Source organism: Oncorhynchus mykiss, chromosome 13 (genome assembly GCF_013265735.2).
Source record: "Oncorhynchus mykiss isolate Arlee chromosome 13, USDA_OmykA_1.1, whole genome shotgun sequence".
In the NCBI taxonomy this organism is placed as follows: Eukaryota; Metazoa; Chordata; class Actinopteri; order Salmoniformes; family Salmonidae; genus Oncorhynchus; species Oncorhynchus mykiss.
In genome coordinates this window covers 327,501-351,488 of record NC_048577.1, presented here as the reverse complement: position 1 = coordinate 351,488, position 23,988 = coordinate 327,501, and the positions used below count along the sequence as shown (strand labels likewise).

The 23,988-nt window shown below is 46.3% G+C and overlaps 1 protein-coding gene across 1 annotated transcript in view; it reads left to right on the top strand.

Annotated features, from left to right (window-relative positions):
- LOC110513795 (voltage-dependent T-type calcium channel subunit alpha-1H) overlaps positions 1-23,988 on the top strand; it is a 136,381-nt gene that overhangs the window by 20,894 nt on the left and 91,499 nt on the right. The window contains exons 3-7 of the mRNA XM_036939803.1: positions 8,646-8,757; positions 12,829-12,901; positions 16,046-16,106; positions 17,329-17,426; positions 18,736-18,895. Coding sequence (XP_036795698.1) covers positions 8,646-8,757; positions 12,829-12,901; positions 16,046-16,106; positions 17,329-17,426; positions 18,736-18,895 — 504 coding nt within the window. The remainder of the gene's footprint in view (positions 1-8,645; positions 8,758-12,828; positions 12,902-16,045; positions 16,107-17,328; positions 17,427-18,735; positions 18,896-23,988) is intronic.

Here is a 23,988-nt window from a genome sequence, read left to right as displayed (position 1 = left end):
GGAGAAAGAGACAGAGGAGAGAGAGACAGGGGAGAGACAGAGAAAGGAGAGACAGACAGAGAGAGAGAGACAGACAGAGGAGAGACAGACAGAGGAGAGACAGAGGAGAGAGAGACAGAGAGAGGAGAGACAGACAGAGAGAGGAGAGACAGACAGAGAGAGACAGACAGAGGAGAGACAGAGGAGAGAGAGACAGACAGAGGAGAGACAGATATAATTTAGATTAATTTAGTGCTGACTCGTTCCTTGACTTTTTCACTCTCTGATGTGAACACAGCCCTCCTCCTGTGTTGTGTGTAATTAAGGTCTGCTCTCATTAATTCTCCCCCCAAAGACTCTCTCTCTGTGGTGGGGGGGGGGGGGGGGGGGGGGGACAGAGTGTGTGTTGCTCTGTGTGGTGGGGGGGGGGCGGGCAGAGTGTGTGTTGCTCTGTGTGGTGGGGGGGGGGGACAGAGTGAGAAACTCAATTTTGAGGATTTAACTTTTTTTCACCTCCCCCTTCTCCTCTCATCTCCTCCCTCCTTCCATCCTTCTCCTCTCATCTCCTCCCTCCTTCCATCCTTCTCCTCTCATCTCCTCCCCCCTAATCTCCTTCTCCTCTCATCTCCTCCCTCCTTCCATCCTTCTCCTCTCATCTCCTCCCCCCTAATCTCCTTCTCCTCTCATCTCCTCCCCCCTAATCTCCTTCTCCTCTCATCTCCTCCCTCCTTCCATCCTTCTCCTCTCATCTCCTCCCCCCTAATCTCCTTCTCCTCTCATCTCCTCCCTTCTTCCATCTTTCTCCTGGTTCCTCATCCATAATGACCTCTGCATCAGGGGAGGGAACTCAGTTATTACAGCTAGAAGCCCCTGAGACTGTGTCCATGTGTGTGTGTGTATTCTTTCTGTGCGTGTGTGTGTATGTGCCCGTTTGTGTCTGATGTATGTGTATGTGTTCTTTCTGTCTGTGTGATGTCAGTGTGTGTGTGTGTGTGTGTGTGTGTGTGTGCGTGCGTGCGTGCGTGTGTGATGTATGTGATGTCAGTGTGTGTGTGATGTATGTGTGTCCGTGTGTGTGATGTGTGTGTGATGTATATGTGTGTGTGTGTGTATGTGTGTGTGTGTGTGTGTGTATCCCAGACTGATGCTCAGAGCTCTTTGTTCTGTGTCCTTGGCTCCTGCCAGACACTCAACACTTCTACGGCTACCGGGTGTGTGTGTGTGTGTTTCTGTTAGCACTAAGATGTTGTGTCCTGTGTGTGTGTGTTTGTGTGTGTGTGTGTTAGCACTACGATGTGTGTAGCAGTAGGATGTATTGTTCTAGTCTCTCAGAAAAATATATAGTCTGAGACAACAGATTACTGAGTTACCCCCGGCCTAGACAACAGATTACTGAGTTACCCCGGCCTAGACAACAGATTACTGAGTTACCCCGGCCTAGACAACAGATTACTGAGTTACCCCCGGCCTAGACAACAGATTACTGAGTTACCCCGGCCTAGACAACAGATTACTGAGTTACCCCCGGCCTAGACAACAGATTACTGAGTTACCCCGGCCTAGACAACAGATTACTGAGTTACCCCCGGCCTAGACAACAGATTACTGAGTTACCCCGGCCTAGACAACAGATTACTGAGTTACCCCCGGCCTAGACAACAGATTACTGAGTTACCCCCGGCCTAGACAACAGATTACTGAGTTACCCCGGCCTAGACAACAGATTACTGAGTTACCCCGGCCTAGACAACAGATTACTGAGTTACCCCCGGCCTACACAACAGATTACTGAGTTACCCCGGCCTAGACAACAGATTACTGAGTTACCCCGGCCTAGACAACAGATTACTGAGTTACCCCCGGCCTAGACAACAGATTACTGAGTTACCCCGGCCTAGACAACAGATTACTGAGTTACCCCCGGCCTAGACAACAGATTACTGAGTTACCCCGGCCTAGACAACAGATTACTGAGTTACCCCCGGCCTAGACAACAGATTACTGAGTTACCCCCGGCCTAGACAACAGATTACTGAGTTACCCCGGCCTAGACAACAGATTACTGAGTTACCCCGGCCTAGACAACAGATTACTGAGTTACCCCCGGCCTACACAACAGATTACTGAGTTACCCCGGCCTAGACAACAGATTACTGAGTTACCCCGGCCTAGACAACAGATTACTGAGTTACCCCGGCCTAGACAACAGATTACTGAGTTACCCCGGCCTAGACAACAGATTACTGAGTTACCCCGGCCTAGACAACAGATTACTGAGTTACCCCGGCCTAGACAACAGATTACTGAGTTACCCCGGCCTAGACAACAGATTACTGAGTTACCCCCGGCCTACACAACAGATTACTGAGTTACCCCGGCCTAGACAACAGATTACTGAGTTACCCCGGCCTAGACAACAGATTACTGAGTTACCCCGGCCTAGACAACAGATTACTGAGTTACCCCCGGCCTACACAACAGATTACTGAGTTACCCCGGCCTAGACAACAGATTACTGAGTTACCCCCAGCCTAGACAACAGATTACTGAGTTACCCCGGCCTAGACAACAGATTACTGAGTTACCCCCGGCCGAGACAACAGATTACTGAGTTACCCCGGCCTAGACAACAGATTACTGAGTTACCCCCGGCCTAGACAACAGATTACTGAGGTACCCCGGCCTAGACAACAGATTACTGAGTTACCCCGGCCTAGACAACAGATTACTGAGTTACCCCCGGCCTAGACAACAGATTACTGAGTTACCCCGGCCTAGACAACAGATTACTGAGTTACCCCCGGCCTAGACAACAGATTACTGAGTTACCCCGGCCTAGACAACAGATTACTGAGTTACCCCCGGCCTAGACAACAGATTACTGAGTTACCCCCGGCCTAGACAACAGATTACTGAGTTACCCCGGCCTAGACAACAGATTACTGAGTTACCCCGGCCTAGACAACAGATTACTGAGTTACCCCGGCCTAGACAACAGATTACTGAGTTACCCCGGCCTAAACAACAGATTACTGAGTTACCCCGGCCTAGACAACAGATTACTGAGTTACCCCGGCCTAGACAACAGATTACTGAGTTACCCCCGGCCTAGACAACAGATTACTGAGTTACCCCGGCCTAGACAACAGATTACTGAGTTACCCCCGGCCTAGACAACAGATTACTGAGTTACCCCGGCCTAGACAACAGATTACTGAGTTACCCCCGGCCTAGACAACAGATTACTGAGTTACCCCGGCCTAGACAACAGATTACTGAGTTACCCCCGGCATAGACAACAGATTACTGAGTTACCCCGGCCTAGACAACAGATTACTGAGTTACCCCGGCCTAGACAACAGATTACTGAGTTACCCCCGGCCTACACAACAGATTACTGAGTTACCCCGGCCTAGACAACAGATTACTGAGTTACCCCGGCCTAGACAACAGATTACTGAGTTACCCCGGCCTAGACAACAGATTACTGAGTTACCCCGGCCTAGACAACAGATTACTGAGTTACCCCGGCCTAGACAACAGATTACTGAGTTACCCCGGCCTAGACAACAGATTACTGAGTTACCCCGGCCTAGACAACAGATTACTGAGTTACCCCCGGCCTACACAACAGATTACTGAGTTACCCCGGCCTAGACAACAGATTACTGAGTTACCCCGGCCTAGACAACAGATTACTGAGTTACCCCGGCCTAGACAACAGATTACTGAGTTACCCCCGGCCTACACAACAGATTACTGAGTTACCCCGGCCTAGACAACAGATTACTGAGTTACCCCCAGCCTAGACAACAGATTACTGAGTTACCCCGGCCTAGACAACAGATTACTGAGTTACCCCCGGCCGAGACAACAGATTACTGAGTTACCCCGGCCTAGACAACAGATTACTGAGTTACCCCCGGCCTAGACAACAGATTACTGAGGTACCCCGGCCTAGACAACAGATTACTGAGTTACCCCCGGCCTAGACAACAGATTACTGAGGTACCCCGGCCTAGACAACAGATTACTGAGTTACCCCCGGCCTAGACAACAGATTACTGAGTTACCCCGGCCTAGACAACAGATTACTGAGTTATCCCCGGCCTAGACAACAGATTACTGAGTTACCCCCGGCCTAGACAACAGATTACTGAGTTACCCCGGCCTAGACAACAGATTACTGAGTTACCCCGGCCTAGACAACAGATTACTGAGTTACCCCCGGCTAGACAACAGATTACTGAGTTACCCCCGGCCGGTACAACAGATTACTGAGTTACCCCCGGCCTAGACAACAGATTACTGAGTTACCCCGGCCTAGACAACAGATTACTGAGTTACCCCGGCCTAGACAACAGATTACTGAGTTACCCCCGGCCTACACAACAGATTACTGAGTTACCCCGGCCTAGACAACAGATTACTGAGTTACCCCGGCCTAGACAACAGATTACTGAGTTACCCCGGCCTAGACAACAGATTACTGAGTTACCCCGGCCTAGACAACAGATTACTGAGTTACCCCGGCCTAGACAACAGATTACTGAGTTACCCCGGCCTAGACAACAGATTACTGAGTTACCCCGGCCTAGACAACAGATTACTGAGTTACCCCCGGCCTACACAACAGATTACTGAGTTACCCCGGCCTAGACAACAGATTACTGAGTTACCCCGGCCTAGACAACAGATTACTGAGTTACCCCCGGCCTACACAACAGATTACTGAGTTACCCCGGCCTAGACAACAGATTACTGAGTTACCCCGGCCTAGACAACAGATTACTGAGTTACCCCGGCCTAGACAACAGATTACTGAGTTACCCCCGGCCTACACAACAGATTACTGAGTTACCCCGGCCTAGACAACAGATTACTGAGTTACCCCCAGCCTAGACAACAGATTACTGAGTTACCCCGGCCTAGACAACAGATTACTGAGTTACCCCCGGCCGAGACAACAGATTACTGAGTTACCCCGGCCTAGACAACAGATTACTGAGTTACCCCCGGCCTAGACAACAGATTACTGAGGTACCCCGGCCTAGACAACAGATTACTGAGTTACCCCGGCCTAGACAACAGATTACTGAGTTACCCCCGGCCTAGACAACAGATTACTGAGTTACCCCGGCCTAGACAACAGATTACTGAGTTACCCCCGGCCTAGACAACAGATTACTGAGTTACCCCGGCCTAGACAACAGATTACTGAGTTACCCCCGGCCTAGACAACAGATTACTGAGTTACCCCCGGCCTAGACAACAGATTACTGAGTTACCCCGGCCTAGACAACAGATTACTGAGTTACCCCGGCCTAGACAACAGATTACTGAGTTACCCCGGCCTAGACAACAGATTACTGAGTTACCCCGGCCTAAACAACAGATTACTGAGTTACCCCGGCCTAGACAACAGATTACTGAGTTACCCCGGCCTAGACAACAGATTACTGAGTTACCCCCGGCCTAGACAACAGATTACTGAGTTACCCCGGCCTAGACAACAGATTACTGAGTTACCCCCGGCCTAGACAACAGATTACTGAGTTACCCCGGCCTAGACAACAGATTACTGAGTTACCCCCGGCCTAGACAACAGATTACTGAGTTACCCCGGCCTAGACAACAGATTACTGAGTTACCCCCGGCATAGACAACAGATTACTGAGTTACCCCGGCCTAGACAACAGATTACTGAGTTACCCCGGCCTAGACAACAGATTACTGAGTTACCCCCGGCCTACACAACAGATTACTGAGTTACCCCGGCCTAGACAACAGATTACTGAGTTACCCCGGCCTAGACAACAGATTACTGAGTTACCCCGGCCTAGACAACAGATTACTGAGTTACCCCGGCCTAGACAACAGATTACTGAGTTACCCCGGCCTAGACAACAGATTACTGAGTTACCCCGGCCTAGACAACAGATTACTGAGTTACCCCGGCCTAGACAACAGATTACTGAGTTACCCCCGGCCTACACAACAGATTACTGAGTTACCCCGGCCTAGACAACAGATTACTGAGTTACCCCGGCCTAGACAACAGATTACTGAGTTACCCCGGCCTAGACAACAGATTACTGAGTTACCCCCGGCCTACACAACAGATTACTGAGTTACCCCGGCCTAGACAACAGATTACTGAGTTACCCCCAGCCTAGACAACAGATTACTGAGTTACCCCGGCCTAGACAACAGATTACTGAGTTACCCCCGGCCGAGACAACAGATTACTGAGTTACCCCGGCCTAGACAACAGATTACTGAGTTACCCCCGGCCTAGACAACAGATTACTGAGGTACCCCGGCCTAGACAACAGATTACTGAGTTACCCCCGGCCTAGACAACAGATTACTGAGGTACCCCGGCCTAGACAACAGATTACTGAGTTACCCCCGGCCTAGACAACAGATTACTGAGTTACCCCGGCCTAGACAACAGATTACTGAGTTATCCCCGGCCTAGACAACAGATTACTGAGTTACCCCCGGCCTAGACAACAGATTACTGAGTTACCCCGGCCTAGACAACAGATTACTGAGTTACCCCGGCCTAGACAACAGATTACTGAGTTACCCCCGGCTAGACAACAGATTACTGAGTTACCCCCGGCCGGGACAACAGATTACTGAGTTACCCCCGGCCTACACAACAGATTACTGAGTTACCCCCGGCCTAGACAACAGATTACTGAGTTACCCCGGCCTAGACAACAGATTACTGAGTTACCCCGGCCTAGACAACAGATTACTGAGTTACCCCGGCCTAGACAACAGATTACTGAGTTACCCCGGCCTAGACAACAGATTACTGAGTTACCCCCGGCCTAGACAACAGATTACTGAGTTACCCCGGCCTAGACAACATATTAGACAGGATGACTCTCTGTCGTGGTTATATTGAATGGATGAGACAGGATGACTCTCTGTCGTGGTTATATTGAATGGATGAGACAGGATGACTCTCTGTCGTGGTTATATTGAATGGATGAGACAGGATGACTCTCTGTCGTGGTTATATTGAATGGATGAGACAGGATGACTCTCTGTCGTGGTTATATTGAATGGATGAGACAGGATGACTCTCTGTCGTGGTTATATTGAATGGATGAGACAGGATGACTCTCTGTCGTGGTTATATTGAATGGATGAGGCAGGATGACTCTGTCGTGGTTATATTGAATGGATGAGACAGGATGACTCTCTGTCGTGGTTATATTGAATGGATGAGACAGGACAGGACCCAGGGTCTGTGGGGGGATGTGAACTCAGACTGATGTATATATGGTCCAGGGTCTGTGGGGGGATGTGAACCCAGACTGATGTATATATGGTCCAGGGTCTGTGGGGGGGATGTGAACCCAGACTGATGTATATATGGTCCAGGGTCTGTAGGGGGATGTGAACCCAGACTGATGTATATATGGTCCAGGGTCTGTGGGGGGGATGTGAACCCAGACTGATGTATATATGGTCCAGGGTCTGTAGGGGGGATGTGAACCCAGACTGATGTATATATGGTCCAGGGTCTGTGGGGGGATGTGAACCCAGACTGATGTATATATGGTCCAGGGTCTGTGGGGGGGATGTGAACCCAGACTGATGTATATATGGTCCAGGGTCTGTGGGGGGATGTGAACCCAGACTGATGTATATATATGGTCCAGGGTCTGTGGGGGACGTGAACCCAGGTATACGTTGCCTTTGGAAGGTATTCAGACTATTTGACTTTTTTCCACATTTTGTTACATGACAACATTATTCTCAAATGGATTAAAAGTTTATAAGGTCTATATGTGTCTTAACTCCTGTCTACACGTGGTTGGAGCGTGTCTCTAGCTGGTATATATTCCCCTCTATATGTGTCCTCCTGTCACTAGCTGGTATATATTCCCCTCTATATGTGTCCTCCTGTCTCTAGCTGGTATATATTCCCCTCTATATGTGTCCTCCTGTCTCTAGCTGGTATATATTCCCCTCTATATGTGTCCTCCTGTCTCTAGCTGGTATATATGTATATATTCCCCTCTATATGTGTCCTCCTGTCTCTAGCTGGTATATATTCCCCTCTATATGTGTCCTCCTGTCTCTAGCTGGTATATATTCCCCTCTATATGTGTCCTCCTGTCTCTAGCTGGTATATATTCCCCTCTATATGTGTCCTCCTGTCTCTAGCTGGTATATATTCCCCTCTATATGTGTCCTCCTGTCTCTAGCTGGTATATATTCCCCTCTATATGTGTCCTCCTGTCTCTAGCTGGTATATATTCCCCTCTATATGTGTGTCCTGTCTCTAGCTGGTATATATTCCCCTCTATATGTGTCCTCCTGTCTCTAGCTGGTATATATTCCCCTCTATATGTGTCCTTCTGTCTCTAGCTGGTATATATTCCCCTCTATATGTGTCCTCCTGTCTCCAGTTGGTATATATTCCCCTCTATATGTGTCCTCCTGTCTCTAGCTGGTATATATTCCCCTCTATATGTGTCCTCCTGTCTCTAGCTGGTATATATTCCCCTCTATATGTGTCCTCCTGTCTCTAGCTGGTATATATTCCCCTCTATATGTGTCCTCCTCTCTCCACATGGTTTGAGCGTGTCTCTATGCTGGTATATATTCCACTCTAAATGTTCCTTGACTCCTGTCTCCACGTGGTTTGAGCGTGTCTCCATGCTGGCTATTCTTCTGAACTGTGTGACGTTGGGAATGTTCCAGCCCTGTGACGACGTTCACTGTCTCAACAACCGCTGCTCTTTCCTACAGGTAAGTTGACTTGCTCTTTCCTACAGGTAAGTTGACTTGCTCTTTCCTACAGGTAAGTTGACTTGCTCTTTCCTACAGGTAAGTTGGCTCCTTACGTACAAATTCCATTCATATTTTTATTTTGGACAGTGAAGCTAACGTTTATATGTCAAATTAGCTTCTATACTCCAGTATTTTGGATAAAGAGAATCAAGGGTTTCATGTGAGACAACAGTTTAACCTCTCTGGGATATGTAGCATCCCACCTCGCCAACAGCCAGTGAAAGTGCAGGGTGCCAAATTCAAAACAACAAAAAATCTCATAATTAAAGTTCCTCAAGCATACAAGTATTTTACACCATTTTAAAGATAAAATTCTCGTTAATCCAGCCACAGTGTCTGATTTCAAAAAGGCTTTACAGCAAATGCACCACAAACGATTATGTTAGGTCACCACCAAGTCATAAAAAAACACAGCCATTTTTCCAGCCAAAGAGAGGAGTCACAAAAAGCACAAATAGAGATAAATTAATCACTAACCTTTGATGATCTTCATTAGATGACACTCATAGGACTTCATGTTACAGAATACATGTATGTTTTGTTCGCTAAAGTGCATATTTATATCCAAAAATCTCATTTTACATTGGCGTGTTACTTTCAGTAGTTCTAAAACATCTGGTGATTTTTGCAGAGAGCCACATCAATTTACAGAAATCCTCATCATAAATGTTGATGAAAATACAAGTGTTACACATGGAATTAGAGATATACTTCTCCTTAATGCAACCGCTGTGTCAGATTTTTTTAAAACGTTACGGAAGAAGCAAACCATGCAATAATCTGAGTACAGCGTTCAGACAACAAAGCAGCCCAAAAGATATCTGCCATATTGGGTAGTCAACATTAGTCATAAATAGCATTATAAATATTGACTTACCTTTGATGATCTTCATCAGAATGCACTCCCAGGCATACCAGTTCCACAATAAATGTTTGTTTTGTTTGATAATGTCCATCATTTATGTCCATATAGCTTATTTTGTTAGGGCGTTTAGTAAACAAATCCAAACGCGCGTTCAGGTCCAGCCGAACGTCAGACAAAAAGTTCAAAAAGTTATATTACAGGTCGTAGAAACTTGTCAAACTAAGTATAGAATCAATCTTTAGGATGTTTTTAACATAAATTTTCAAAAACGTTCCAACCAGAGAATTGTCTGTAGAAAAGCAGTGGAACGCGAGCTAACTCTCTCGTGACCGCGCCTCAGAGCCTGTGGCACTCTGCTAGACACCTGGCTCATTCCCCTATCATTCACCCCCACTTCACAGTAGAAGCCTGAAACAACGTTCTAAAGACTGTTGACATCTAGTGGAAGCCTTAGGAAGTGCAAAATGACCCCATTTACACTGTATATTGGAATGGCAAAGAGTTGAAAAACGACAAACTTCCTGGTCGGTATTTTCTCAGGTTTTTGCCTGCCAGATGAGTTCTGTTATACTCACAGACATCATTCAAACAGTTTTTAGAAACGTCAGAGTGTTTTCTATCGAATACTACTAATAATATGCATATATTAGCATCTGGAACAGAGTAGCAGGCAGTTTACTCTGGGCACCTTATTCATCCAAGCTACTCAATACTGCCATCTGGGACAGAGTATCAGGCAGTTTACTCTGGGCACCTTATTCATCCAAGCTACTCAATACTGCCCCCCAGTCACCAAGAAGTTAACCGTTTAGAAATTAAACCGCCTTACATATCTACTAGGACCGTCTGAAGATGTCAGAAGTATTTGGACTTTTTTGGTTGAAGGGTCACCATGTAGAACAGGACCCCTGATTGGTTGATGGGTTGACCTCCTCAACATGTTGAACAGGACCACTGATTGGTTGAAGGGTCAACATGTTGAACAGGACCACTGATTGGTTGATGGGTTGACCTCCTCAACATGTTGAACAGGACCACTGATTGGTTGAAGGGTCACCATGTAGAACAGGACCCCTGATTGGTTGAAGGGTCACCATGTTGAACAGGACCCCTGATTGGTTGAAGGGTCACCATGTTGAACAGGACCCCTGATTGGTTGAAGGGTTTACCTCCTCAAGATGACCACTGATTGGTTGAAGGGTCACCATGTAGAACAGGACCCCTGATTGGTTGAAGGGTCAACATGTTGAACAGGACCCCTGATTGGTTGAAGGGTCAACATGTTGAACAGGACCACTGATTGGTTGATGGGTTGACCTCCTCAACATGTTGAACAGGACCACTGATTGGTTGAAGGGTCAACATGTTGAACAGGACCACTGATTGGTTGATGGGTTGACCTCCTCAACATGTTGAACAGGACCACTGATTGGTTGAAGGGTCACCATGTAGAACAGGACCCCTGATTGGTTGAAGGGTCACCATGTTGAACAGGACCCCTGATTGGTTGAAGGGTCACCATGTTGAACAGGACCCCTGATTGGTTGAAGGGTTTACCTCCTCAAGATGACCACTGATTGGTTGAAGGGTCACCATGTAGAACAGGACCCCTGATTGGTTGAAGGGTCAACATGTTGAACAGGACCCCTGATTGGTTGAAGGGTCAACATGTTGAACAGGACCACTGATTGGTTGATGGGTTGACCTCCTCAACATGTTGAACAGGACCACTGATTGGTCGAAGGGTTTACCTCCTCAAGATGTTGAACAGGACCACTGATTGGTTGAAGGGTCAACATGTTGAACAGGACCCCTGATTGGTTGATGGGTTTACCTCCTCAAGATGTTGAACAGGACCCCTGATTGGTTGAAGGGTCAACATGTTGAACAGGACCCCTGATTGGTTGAAGGGTCAACATGTTGAACAGGACCACTGATTGGTTGAAGGGTCAACATGTTGAGCAGGACCACTGATTGGTTGAAGGGTTTACCTCCTCAACATGTTGAGCAGGACCACTGATTGGTTGATGGGTTGACCTCCTCAACATGTTGAGCAGGACCATTGATTGGTTGAAGGGTTTACCTCCTCAACATGTTGAGCAGGACCACTGATTGGTTGAAGGGTTTACCTCCTCAAGATGTTGAACAGGACCCCTGATTGGTTGAAGGGTCAAGATGTTGAACAGGACCCCTGATTGGTTGATGGGTTGACCTCCTCAACATGTTGAGCAGGACCCCTGATTGGTTGAAGGGTCAACATGTTGAACAGGACCCCTGATTGGTTGAAGGGTCAACATGTTGAACAGGACCACTGATTGGTTGAAGGGTCAACATGTTGAACAGGACCCCTGATTGGTTGAAGGGTCACCATGTAGAACAGGACCCCTGATTGGTTGAAGGGTTTACCTACTCAAGATGTTGAACAGGACCCCTGATTGGTTGAAGGGTCAACATGTTGAGCAGGACCCCTGATTGGTTGAAGGGTCAACATGTTGAACAGGACCCCTGATTGGTTGAAGGGTCAAGATGTTGAACAGGACCACTGATTGGTTGAAGGGTCAAGATGTTGAACAGGACCCCTGATTGGTTGAAGGGTTTACCACGTGAACCAGGAGATGTAGAGGAGAATATTTGGGCTGTTTTGTGGGAAAACAGCAGTGCCAGTCCCAGCAGTGGGATTAAAGGTTCGGAGGTCAGAGACAGAATTATCCCAGAATGCACTCCTCTGTGGTTAAAACATGTCTGTTATAAACATCACTGTGAATGTAAATAACATGAGATAAACAACTACAGTACTCACTGCTTTCCTCTGTGTGTGTGTGTGTGTGTATGTGTGTGTGTGTGTGTCCCTTTGTGTGTGTGTGTCTCTCTCTCTTTGTGTGTGTGTGTGTGTGTACGTGCGTGTGCATGTGTGTGTGTGTCTCTCTCTCTTTGTGTGTGTGTGTGTGTGTGTCTCTCTCTTTGTGTGTGTGTGTGTCTGTATGTGTGTGTGTGTGTGTCTCCCTTTGTGTGTGTGTGTGTCTCTCTCTCTTTGTGTATGTGTGTGTGTGTGTGTCTCCCTTTGTGTGTGTGTGTGTGTGTGTGTGTGTGTGTGTGTGTGTGTGTGTGTGTGTGTGTGTGTGTGTGTGTGTGTGTGTGTGTGTGTGTGTGTGTGTGTGTGTTAGGCTCTGGATGACGGTATCTTTGTGTTCTTTGCGGTGGAGATGCTGGTGAAGATGGTGGCTCTGGGTGTTCTAGGTAGGTCACCTTTTTAAAGTGGGAATTACAAAGTTTAGAATAAAACAATTATGAAAAATACCTACTCTGAAACCTCTGATTCCTCCGACGGAGACGTTTCTATAGTAGAACAGGCCTGAATGTCCTCTCATTCTCCAACAGAGACGTTTCTATAGTAGAACAGGCCTGAATGTCCTCTCATTCCTCCGACGGAGACGTTTCTATAGTAGAACAGGCCTGAATGTCCTCTCATTCTCCAACAGAGACGTTTCTATAGTAGAACAGGCCTGAATGTCCTCTCATTCTCCAACAGAGACGTTTCTATAGTAGAACAGGCCTGAATGTCCTCTCATTGTACAACAGAGACGTTTCTATAGTAGAACAGGCCTGAATGTCCTCTCATTCTCCAACAGAGACGTTTCTATAGTAGAACAGGCCTGAATGTCCTCTCATTCTCCAACAGAGACGTTTCTATAGTAGAACAGGTCTGAATGTCCTCTCATTCTCCAACAGAGACGTTTCTATAGTAGAACAGGCCTGAATGTCCTCTCATTCTCCAACAGAGACGTTTCTATAGTAGAACAGGCCTGAATGTCCTCTCATTCTCCAACAGAGACGTTTCTATAGTAGAACAGGCCTGAATGTCCTCTCATTCTACAACAGAGACGTTTCTATAGTAGAACAGGCCTGAATGTCCTCTCATTCTCCAACAGAGACGTTTCTATAGTAGAACAGGCCTGAATGTCCTCTCATTCTCCAACAGAGACGTTTCTATAGTAGAACAGGCCTGAATGTCCTCTCATTCTCCAACAGAGACGTTTCTATAGTAGAACAGGCCTGAATGTCCTCTCATTCTCCAACAGAGACGTTTCTATAGTAGAACAGGCCTGAATGTCCTCTCATTGTACAACAGAGACGTTTCTATAGTAGAACAGGCCTGAATGTCCTCTCATTGTACAACAGAGACGTTTCTATAGTAGAACAGGCCTGAATGTCCTCTCATTCTCCAACAGAGACGTTTCTACCATCAGGCTGCTGAATAGACACCACTAGTCAGCTGTTTCTACCCCCAGACCATCAGACTGCTGTATAGACACCACTAGTCAGCTTTTTCTACCCCCAGACCATCAGACTGCTGAATAGACACCACTAGTCAGCTGTTTCTACCCCCAGACCATCAGGCTGTTGAATAGACACCACTAGTTAGCTGTTTCTACCCCCAGACCATCAGACTGCTGAATAGACACCACTAGTCAGTTGTTTCTACCATCAGGCTGCTGAATAGACACCACTAGTCAGCTGTTTCTACCTTCAGACTGCTGAATAGACACCACTAGTCAGCTGTTTCTACCCCCAGACCATCAGACTGCTGAATAGACACCACTAGTCAGCTGTTTCTACCCCCAGACCATCAGGCTGCTGAATAGACACCACTAGTCAGCTGTTTCTATCTCCAGACCATCAGGCTGCTGAATAGACACCACTAGTCAGCTGTTTCTACCCCCAGACCATCAGACTGCTGAATAGACACCACTAGTCAGCTGTTTCTACCATCAGGCTGCTGAATAGACACCACTAGTCAGCTGTTTCTACTCCCAGACCATCAGGCTGCTGAATAGACACCACTAGTCAGCTGTTTCTACCCCCAGACCATCAGGCTGCTGAATAGACACCACTAGTCAGCTGTTTCTACCCCCAGACCATCAGGCTGCTGAATAGACACCACTAGTCAGCTGTGTCTACTCCCAGACCATCAGACTGCTGAATAGACACCACTAGTCAGCTGTTTCTACCCCAGACCATCAGACTGCTGAATAGACACCACTAGTCAGCTGTTTCTACCCCCAGACCATCAGGCTGCTGAATAGACACCACTAGTCAGCTGTTTCTATCTCCAGACCATCAGGCTGCTGAATAGACACCACTAGTCAGCTGTTTCTACCCCCAGACCATCAGACTGCTGAATAGACACCACTAGTCAGCTGTTTCTACCATCAGGCTGCTGAATAGACACCACTAGTCAGCTGTTTCTACTCCCAGACCATCAGGCTGCTGAATAGACACCACTAGTCAGCTGTTTCTACCCCCAGACCATCAGGCTGCTGAATAGACACCACTAGTCAGCTGTTTCTACCCCCAGACCATCAGGCTGCTGAATAGACACCACTAGTCAGCTGTGTCTACTCCCAGACCATCAGACTGCTGAATAGACACCACTAGTCAGCTGTTTCTACCCCAGACCATCAGACTGCTGAATAGACACCACTAGTCAGCTGTTTATACCCCCAGACCTTCAGGCTGTTGAATAGACACTACTAGTCAGCTGTTTCTACCTTCAGACTGCTGAATAGACACCACTAGTCAGCTGTTTCTACCATCAGGCAGCTGAACAGACACCACTAGTCAGCTGTTTCTACCCCCAGACCATCAGGCTGCTGAATAGACACCACTAGTCAGCTGTTTCTACCCCCAGACCATCAGGCTGCTGAATAGACAACACTAGTCAGCTGTTTCTACCATTAGGCTGCTGAATAGACACCACTAGTCAGCTGTTTCTACCCCCAGACCATCAGGCTGCTGAATAGACAACACTAGTCAGCTGTTTCTACCCCCAGACCATCAGACTGCTGAATAGACACCACTAGTCAGCTGTTTCTACCCCCAGACCATCAGGCTGTTGAATAGACACCACTAGTCAGCTGTTTCTACCCCCAGACCATCAGGCTGCTGAATAGACAACACTAGTCAGCTGTTTCTACCCCCAGACCATCAGACTGCTGAATAGACACCACTAGTCAGCTGTTTCTACCATTAGGCTGCTCTATAGACACCACTAGCCAGCTACTTGCTCCCCCTGTCCCCCTCCTGCCCCCTGGACCCTGTGCATGTGACTAATAAACTCTAAACTAAAACTCTATCTGATTGGTTGTAGCTTCCCCACAGTTAATTGAACCACCTGTGGTTGACTCTCACAGAGCAGAGACTTTATGAAATATTAAATGTTTGATTATTTAATGTATCGTGTTAAATATTCTAATAATGTGGAGTGAAACTTTATTCATTATTGTAACATTATTTAAATTAATGTTTAACTCTAATTAATTAATATGATTCATATAACATGATTTAAATACATGTTTCTACCTGTTATTATTAACTTTGTAGGTCAGAAGGGTTACCTTGGCGACACCTGGAACAGACTGGACTTCTTCATCGTTATCATCGGGTCAGTGTTGGACAGAACACACACACACACACACACACACACAAACCTAGTCCTGAACTAAACCTAGTCCTGAACTAAACCTAGTCCTGATTTAAACCTAGTCCTGAACTAAACCTAGTCCTGAACTAAACCTAGTCCTGATCTAAACCTATTCCTGAACTAAACCTAGTCCTGATCTAAACCTAGTCCTGAACTAAACTTAGTCCTGAACTAAGCCTAGTCCTGATCTAAACATATTCATGATCTAAACCTAGTCCTGAACTAAACCTAGTCCTGATCTAAACCTAGTCCTGATCTAAACCTAGTCCTGAACTAAACCTAGTCCTGATTTGAACCTAGTCCTGAACTAAGCCTAGTCCTGATCTAAACCTAGTCCTGATCTAAGCCTAGTCTTGATCTAAACCTATTCCTGATCTAAACCTAGTCCTGAACTAAACCTAGTCCTGATCTAAACCTAGTCCTGAACTAAACCTAGTCCTGATCTAAACCTAGTCTTGAACTAAATCTAGTCCTGATCTAAACCTAGTCCTGATCTAAACCTAGTCCTGAACTAAACCTAGTCCTGAACTAAACCTAGTCCTGATCTAAACCTAGTCCTGATCTAAACCTAGTCCTGAACTAAACCTAGTCCTGATCTAAACCTAGTCCTGATCTAAACCTAGTCCTGAACTAAACCTAGTCCTGATCTAAACCTAGTCCTGAACTAAACCTAGTCCTGAACTAAGCCTAGTCCTGATCTAAACCTAGTCCTGAACTAAGCCTAGTCCTGATCTAAACCTATTCCTGAACTAAACCTAGTCCTGATCTAAGCCTAGTCCTGAACTAAACCTAGTCCTGATCTAAACCTAGTCCTGAACTAAACCTAGTCCTGATCTAAACCTAGTCCTGAACTAAACCTAGTCCTGATCTAAACCTAGTCCTGATCTAAACCTAGTCCTGAACTAAACCTAGTCCTGATCTAAACCTAGTCCTGAACTAAACCTAGTCCTGAACTAAACCTAGTCCTGATCTAAACCTAGTCCTGAACTAAACCTAGTCCTGATCTAAACCTAGTCCTGATCTAAAAGGCTTGGGTTTCCTATACGCAGATTAGTCCTAGAATAAAAATATATTTGAGAATAGCCTTAATCCTAGTCTGGGGAAACCTTCCCTTAGTGGGTGGAGGTTGATTGACAGGGTTCAGAGGTCAGGGTTAAACTGAGTTTCCTTTCTCTCTCCTCAGGATGTTGGAGTATTCTCTAGACGGACACAACGTCAGCCTATCAGCCATCAGGACTGTCAGGGTGCTCCGCCCACTACGAGCCATCAACAGAGTACCCAGTGAGCATCTCTCTGTCTGTCTGTTGTACACAGTATGTCCTCAATAGTATGTAGTATGATGAGTACACAGTATGTCCTCAGTAGTGTGTAGTATGATGAGTACCCAGTATGTACTCAATAGTGTGTGGTATGATGAGTACACAGTATGTCCTCAATAGTGTGTGGTATGATGAGTACACAGTATGTACTCAATAGTGTGTAGTATGATGAGTACACAGTATGTACTCAATAGTGTGTAGTATGATGAGTACCCAGTATGTACTCAATAGTGTGTGGTATGATGAGTACACAGTATGTCCTCAATAGTGTGTGGTATGATGAGTACACAGTATGTCCTCAATAGTATGTAGTATGATGAGTACACAGTATGTCCTCAATAGTGTGTAGTATGATGAGTACCCAGTATGTTCTCAATAGTGTGTGGTATGATGAGTACACAGTATGTCCTCAATAGTGTGTAGTATGATGAGTACACAGTATGTACTCAATAGTGTGTGGTATGATGATCACCCAGTATGTCCTCAATAGTATGTAGTATGATGTTTACACAGTATGTACTCAATAGTGTGTGGTATGATGAGTACCCAGTATCTCCTCAATAGTATGTAGTATGATGTTTACACAGTATGTAGTTTTAGTTAGTAGTAGGTAAAATAGTCTCCCCCCCACCCTGCATACCACTGCTGGCTTGCTTCTGAACCAGGGTTGGTCCTGGTCAGTCCCTGGATGGGAGACCTGATGCTGCTGGAAGTGGTGCTGGAGGGCCAATAGGAGGCACTCTTTCCTCTGGTCTAAAAAAATATCCCAATTCCCCAGGGCAGTGATTGGGGACATTGCCCTGTGTAGGGTGCCGTCTTTCGGCTGGGACGTTAAACAGGTGTCATCCCAATGCCCCAGGGCAGTGATTGGGGACATTGCCCTGTGTGGGGTGCCGTCTTTCGGCTGGGACGTTAAACGGGTGTCCTGACTTTCTGAGGTCAGTAAAAGATACCATTAGTAGGGGTGTTAACCCCGGTGTTCTGGCTAAATACCCAATCTGGCCCTCAAACCATCACGGTCACCTAATCATCCCCAGTTTGGCTCATTCATCCCTCCTCCTCTCCCCTGTAACTATTCCCCAGGTTGTTGCTGTAAATGAGAACGTGTTCTCAGTAAACTTACCTTGGAAAGATAAGGGTTAAATAAATAAATATATAATCTACCGCTCTGTCTCTCTCTCTCTCTCTGTCTCTCTCTACCTCTCTTTCTCTCTCTCTCTCTCTCTCCCATAATGCATCTCTCAGTGATGTGTGTGTGTTTCTGTGTGTAGGTATGCGTATCCTGGTGACTCTGCTCCTAGACACTCTCCCCATGCTGGGGAACGTTCTGGCACTCTGTTTCTTCGTCTTCTTCATCTTCGGCATCGTGGGCGTGCAGCTGTGGGCGGGGCTACTGAGGAACAGGTGCTTCATGGGAGAAGACTTCAAAACGTGAGAATATTATACCCTAACACACTGACACACACACACACACACACACACACACACACACACACACAAAACCTGACACACACAGCAGTTGCTTTTGACTTGATCTCATATATTATATATATATATATATTATCTCATTGTAGTCAGTGTATATATATATATATATTATCTCATTGGTATAATAACTTCTATCCACTTCACATTTCATTTACTGACCCAAGGCTGTCTGCTACCCATATCCTTTATACTGGTGGACACACACACACACACACACACACACACACACACACACACACACACACACACACACACACACACACACACACACACACACACACACACACACACACTCACTCACTCACTCACTCACTCACTCACTCACTCACTCACTCACTCACTCACTCACTCACTCACTCACTCACTCACTCACTCACTCACTCAACCTAACAACACAGACACACAATGTAACACACACACTCACAACCTAACAACACACACACTCACAACCTAACAACACACACACTCACAACCTAACAACACACACACTCACAAACTAACAACACAGACACTCACAACCTAACAACACAGACACTCACAACCTAACAACACAGACACTCACAACCTAACAACACACACACTCACAACCTAACAACACACACACTCACAACCTAACAACACACACACTCACAACCTAACAACACACACACTCACAACCTAACAACACACACACTCACAACCTAACAACACACACACTCACAAACTAACAACACAGACACTCAAACTAACAACACAGACACTCACAACCTAACAACACAGACACTCACAAACTAACAACACAGACACTCACAACCTAACAACACACACACTCACAACCTAACAACACACACACTCACAACCTAACAACACACACACACACTCACAACCTAACAACACACACACTCACAACCTAACAACACACACACTCACAACCTAACAACACACACACACACACACTCACAACCTAACAACACACACACACACTCACAACCTAACAACACACACACTCACAACCTAACAACACACACACTCACAACCTAACAACACACACACTCACAACCTAACAACACAGACACACACAACCTAACAACACACACACTCACAACCTAACAACACACACACTCACAACCTAACAACACACACACTCACAACCTAACAACACACACACTCACAACCTAACAACACACACACTCACAACCAGGGTTCCATGGGGGGTTCCATGGGGGGAGGGGGGGGAGAGAGAAAGAGAGAGAGAGAGAGAGGGAGAGGTAGATCAGGCCAGGTAGATCCTAGGGCTCAGGTCCTCTGAGACAGAGATGGGAGAATTAAGCTCACAGAGGCAGGAGAATTACACCTGATAGGACAGACTATCTCCACGGCACATAGACTATTGCAGCTACTACAGATACTGGAGACCTGAGACAGAGGGGATCAGGGGACACTGGCCCCAGACAGGGCCAACCAGGCAGGATATAACCCCACCCACTTTGCCCAAGCACAGCCCCTCACCACCAAAGAGAAATCAACAAGGCAGTAACTTTACTACCCTGCGACAAGGCCGAGTACAGCCCACGGAGATCTCCTCCACCGAACAAGCCCCCTGAGGACAGGAAGGAAGTCACGCAAGTGACTCAGCCTCCGTAATAGGGACAGAGGCAGAGAATCCCAGTGGGAGAGAGGAGAACTGGCTAGGCAGAGACAGTTCGTCACTCAGGCCCCTTGCCGTTAACCTTCGCACCCCTGGGCCAGACTACACTCAATCATAAGACCTACGGATGAGAGGATCCTTCAGTAAAGACTTAAAGGTTGACACCGAGTCTGCGACGCTCACATGGGTAGGCAGACCGTTCCATAAAAATGGAGCTCTATAGGAGAAAGCCCTGCCTCCAGCTGTTTGCTTAGAAATTCTAGGGACAATTAGGAGGCCTGCGTCTTGTGACCGTAGCATGTACGTATGTAATGCTTTGTAGGTTAGCAGTAAAACCTTGAAATCAGCCCTTGCCTTGACAGGAAGCCAACGTAGAGCTATAGCACTGGAGTCAAATGATCAATCTAATCAAGATCCTAGCAGCCGTGTTTAGCAGCTAACTGAAGTTTAATTAGTGCTTTATCCGGGTAGCCGGAAAGTAGATCAATGCGAAACCAAAATGTTGAATATTATCTGACTTCCAGGTCCGATAGGAATTCAGGGAACTCCAAGAGGAACGCTGTATAGACTTCATAACTAGAACCTTTAAAAGACGAAAACACCTCCACTTTTGCGGGATGCGCTGGGGAGGATACTAGCTATGAAAAGCCAACTGACATTTACTCCTGAGGTGCCTGTTTCACCCTCGACAACCACTGTGATTATTATTATTGGACCATGCTGGTCATTTATGAACATTTGAACATCTTGGCCATGTTCTGTTATAATCTCCACCCGGCACAGTCAGAAGAGGACTGGCCACCCCTCAGAGCCTGGTTCCTCTCAAGGTTTCTTCCTAGGTTCCAGACTTTCTAGGGAGTTTTTCCCAGCCACCGTGCTTCTACACCTGCATTGCTTGCTGTTTGGGGTTTTAGGCTGGGTTTCTGTACAGTACTTTGAGATATCAGCTGATGTACGAAGGGCTATATAAATACATTTGATTTGATTTTGATTTGATTTGTAACCAGGAGGAGAGGCCTCATTTAACACAGTAAATTCATCAGGTTTTAGCCAAGGTTTAGTCAGGCCAATCACATCAAGATTATGATCAGTGATTAGTTCATTGACTATAACTGCCTTGGAAGTGAGGGATCTAACATTAAGTAGCCCTGTTTTGAGATGTGAGATATCACGATCTCTTTCAATAATCTAGTGAGATTTCTAAGACGAACACTACCACGTTTAGTTTTGCCTGCCCTAGATCGAGGCATAGACACGTCTCAATGGGGGATAGCTGAGCTGACTACACTGACTGTGCTAGTGGCAAACTCCACTAAGCTGACATGCTGGCTAACAGCCTGCTGCCTGGCCTGAACCCTGTCTCATTGTGGAACTAGAGGAGTTAGAGCCCTGTCTATGTTGGTAGATAAGATGAGAGCACCCCTCCAGCTAGGATGGAGTCTGTCATTCCTCAGCAGGCCAGGCTTGGTCCTGTTTGTGGGTGAGTCCCAGAAAGAGGGCCAATTATATACAAATTATATCTTTTGGGAGGGGCAGAAAACAGTTTTCAACCAGCGATTGAGTTGAGCGAGTCTGCTGTAGTGCTCATCACTCCCCTAACAGGGAGGGGGCCATGAGACACTCACTCAGCACCATCTTCAGATTAACCTTTACGTCGGAAGCCCCCCCCCCCCCCCCCCCCCCCCGGTAAACAGTGTGAGATTGCTGGATGAATCTTTACAAGTCTAATATTACGGGTAATGGAGTCGCCAATGACTACGGTTTTCAATCTGTCAATGTCAATGCTGATGGTGGGAGGCCTCACACACACAAACATGTATAACACAAGCAATCAATTATCTGTTGATGTTGGCTTCAGCCAGAATGGATTTCAGACATTAGACTGGAGAGAAGGCCTTTAACGCTCCTGAGGGCTGGACTGAAGACATTAGACTGCAGAGAAGGCCTTTAACGCTCCTGAGGGCTGGACTTAAGACATTAGACTGGAGAGAAGGCCTTTAACGCTCCTGAGCGCTGGACTGAAGACATTAGACTGCAGAGAAGGCCTTTAATATTCCTGAGGGCTGGACTAAAGACATTAGACTAGAGGTTCAGGAGGGTAGACTAGAGATATTAGACTAGAGGTTCAGAAGGGTAGACTAAAGACATTAGACTAGAGGTTCAGGAGCGTAGACTAAAGACATTAGACTAGAGGTTCAGGAGGGTAGACTAAAGACAGACTAGAGGTTCAGGAGGGTAGACTAAAGACAGACTAGAGGTTCAGAAGGGTAGACTAAAGACAGACTAGAGGTTCAGGAGGGTAAACTAGAGACATTAGACTAGAGATAATGAGCAGCATTAGTTCTGGGGGTTGGAGCTTTTCCTTCCTGGTTCCTTCTGGGTTCAGATCTCTTCTCTTAACACGTATGGACCCAGAGTTTAATCTCTTCTCTTAACACGTATTGACCCAGAGTTTAATCTCTTCTCTTAACACGTATGGACCCAGAGTTTAATCGAGCTTCTCACCAATTCCTCGAGACTTTAGTTCTGGGTTAACCGAGATTAGGAGACCTGTAATCTCTCGTGGACATATTTTCGGTGGATAGGTGAAACGACGAGAATCTGTCAAGACTCTGTCAAGAATTTTGTGATTACGAGCAGCAGTAGGTTCTGGTTTAGGGGTGTTAATCATTGATTATTGTGATTACGAGCAGCAGTAGGTTCTGGTTTAGGGGTGTTAATCATTGATTATTGTGATTACGAGCAGCAGTAGGTTCTGGTTTAGGGGTTTTAATCATTGATTATTGTGATTACGAGCAGCAGTAGGTTCTGGTTTAGGGGTTTTAATCATTGATTATTGTGATTACGAGCAGCAGTAGGTTCTGGTTTAGGGGTGTTAATCATTGATTATTGTGATTACGAGCAGCAGTAGGTTCTGGTTTAGTGGTGTTAATCATTGATTATTGTGATTACGAGCAGCAGTAGGTTCTGGTTTAGGGGTGTTAATCATTGATTATTGTGATTACGAGCAGCAGTAGGTTCTGGTTTAGGGGTTTTAATCATTGATTATTGTGATTACGAGCAGCAGTAGGTTCTGGTTTAGGGGTTTTAATCATTGATTATTGTGATTATGAGCAGCAGTAGGTTCTGGTTTAGGGGTGTTAATCATTGATTATTGTGATTACGAGCAGCAGTAGGTTCTGGTTTAGTGGTTTTAATCATTGATTATTGTGATTACGAGCAGCAGTAGGTTCTGGTTTAGGGGTGTTAATCATTGATTATTGTGATTACGAGCAGCAGTAGGTTCTGGTTTAGGGGTGTTAATCATTGATTATTGTGATTACGAGCAGCAGTAGGTTCTGGTTTAGGGGTTTTAATCATTGATTATTGTGATTACGAGCAGCAGTAGGTTCTGGTTTAGGGGTGTTAA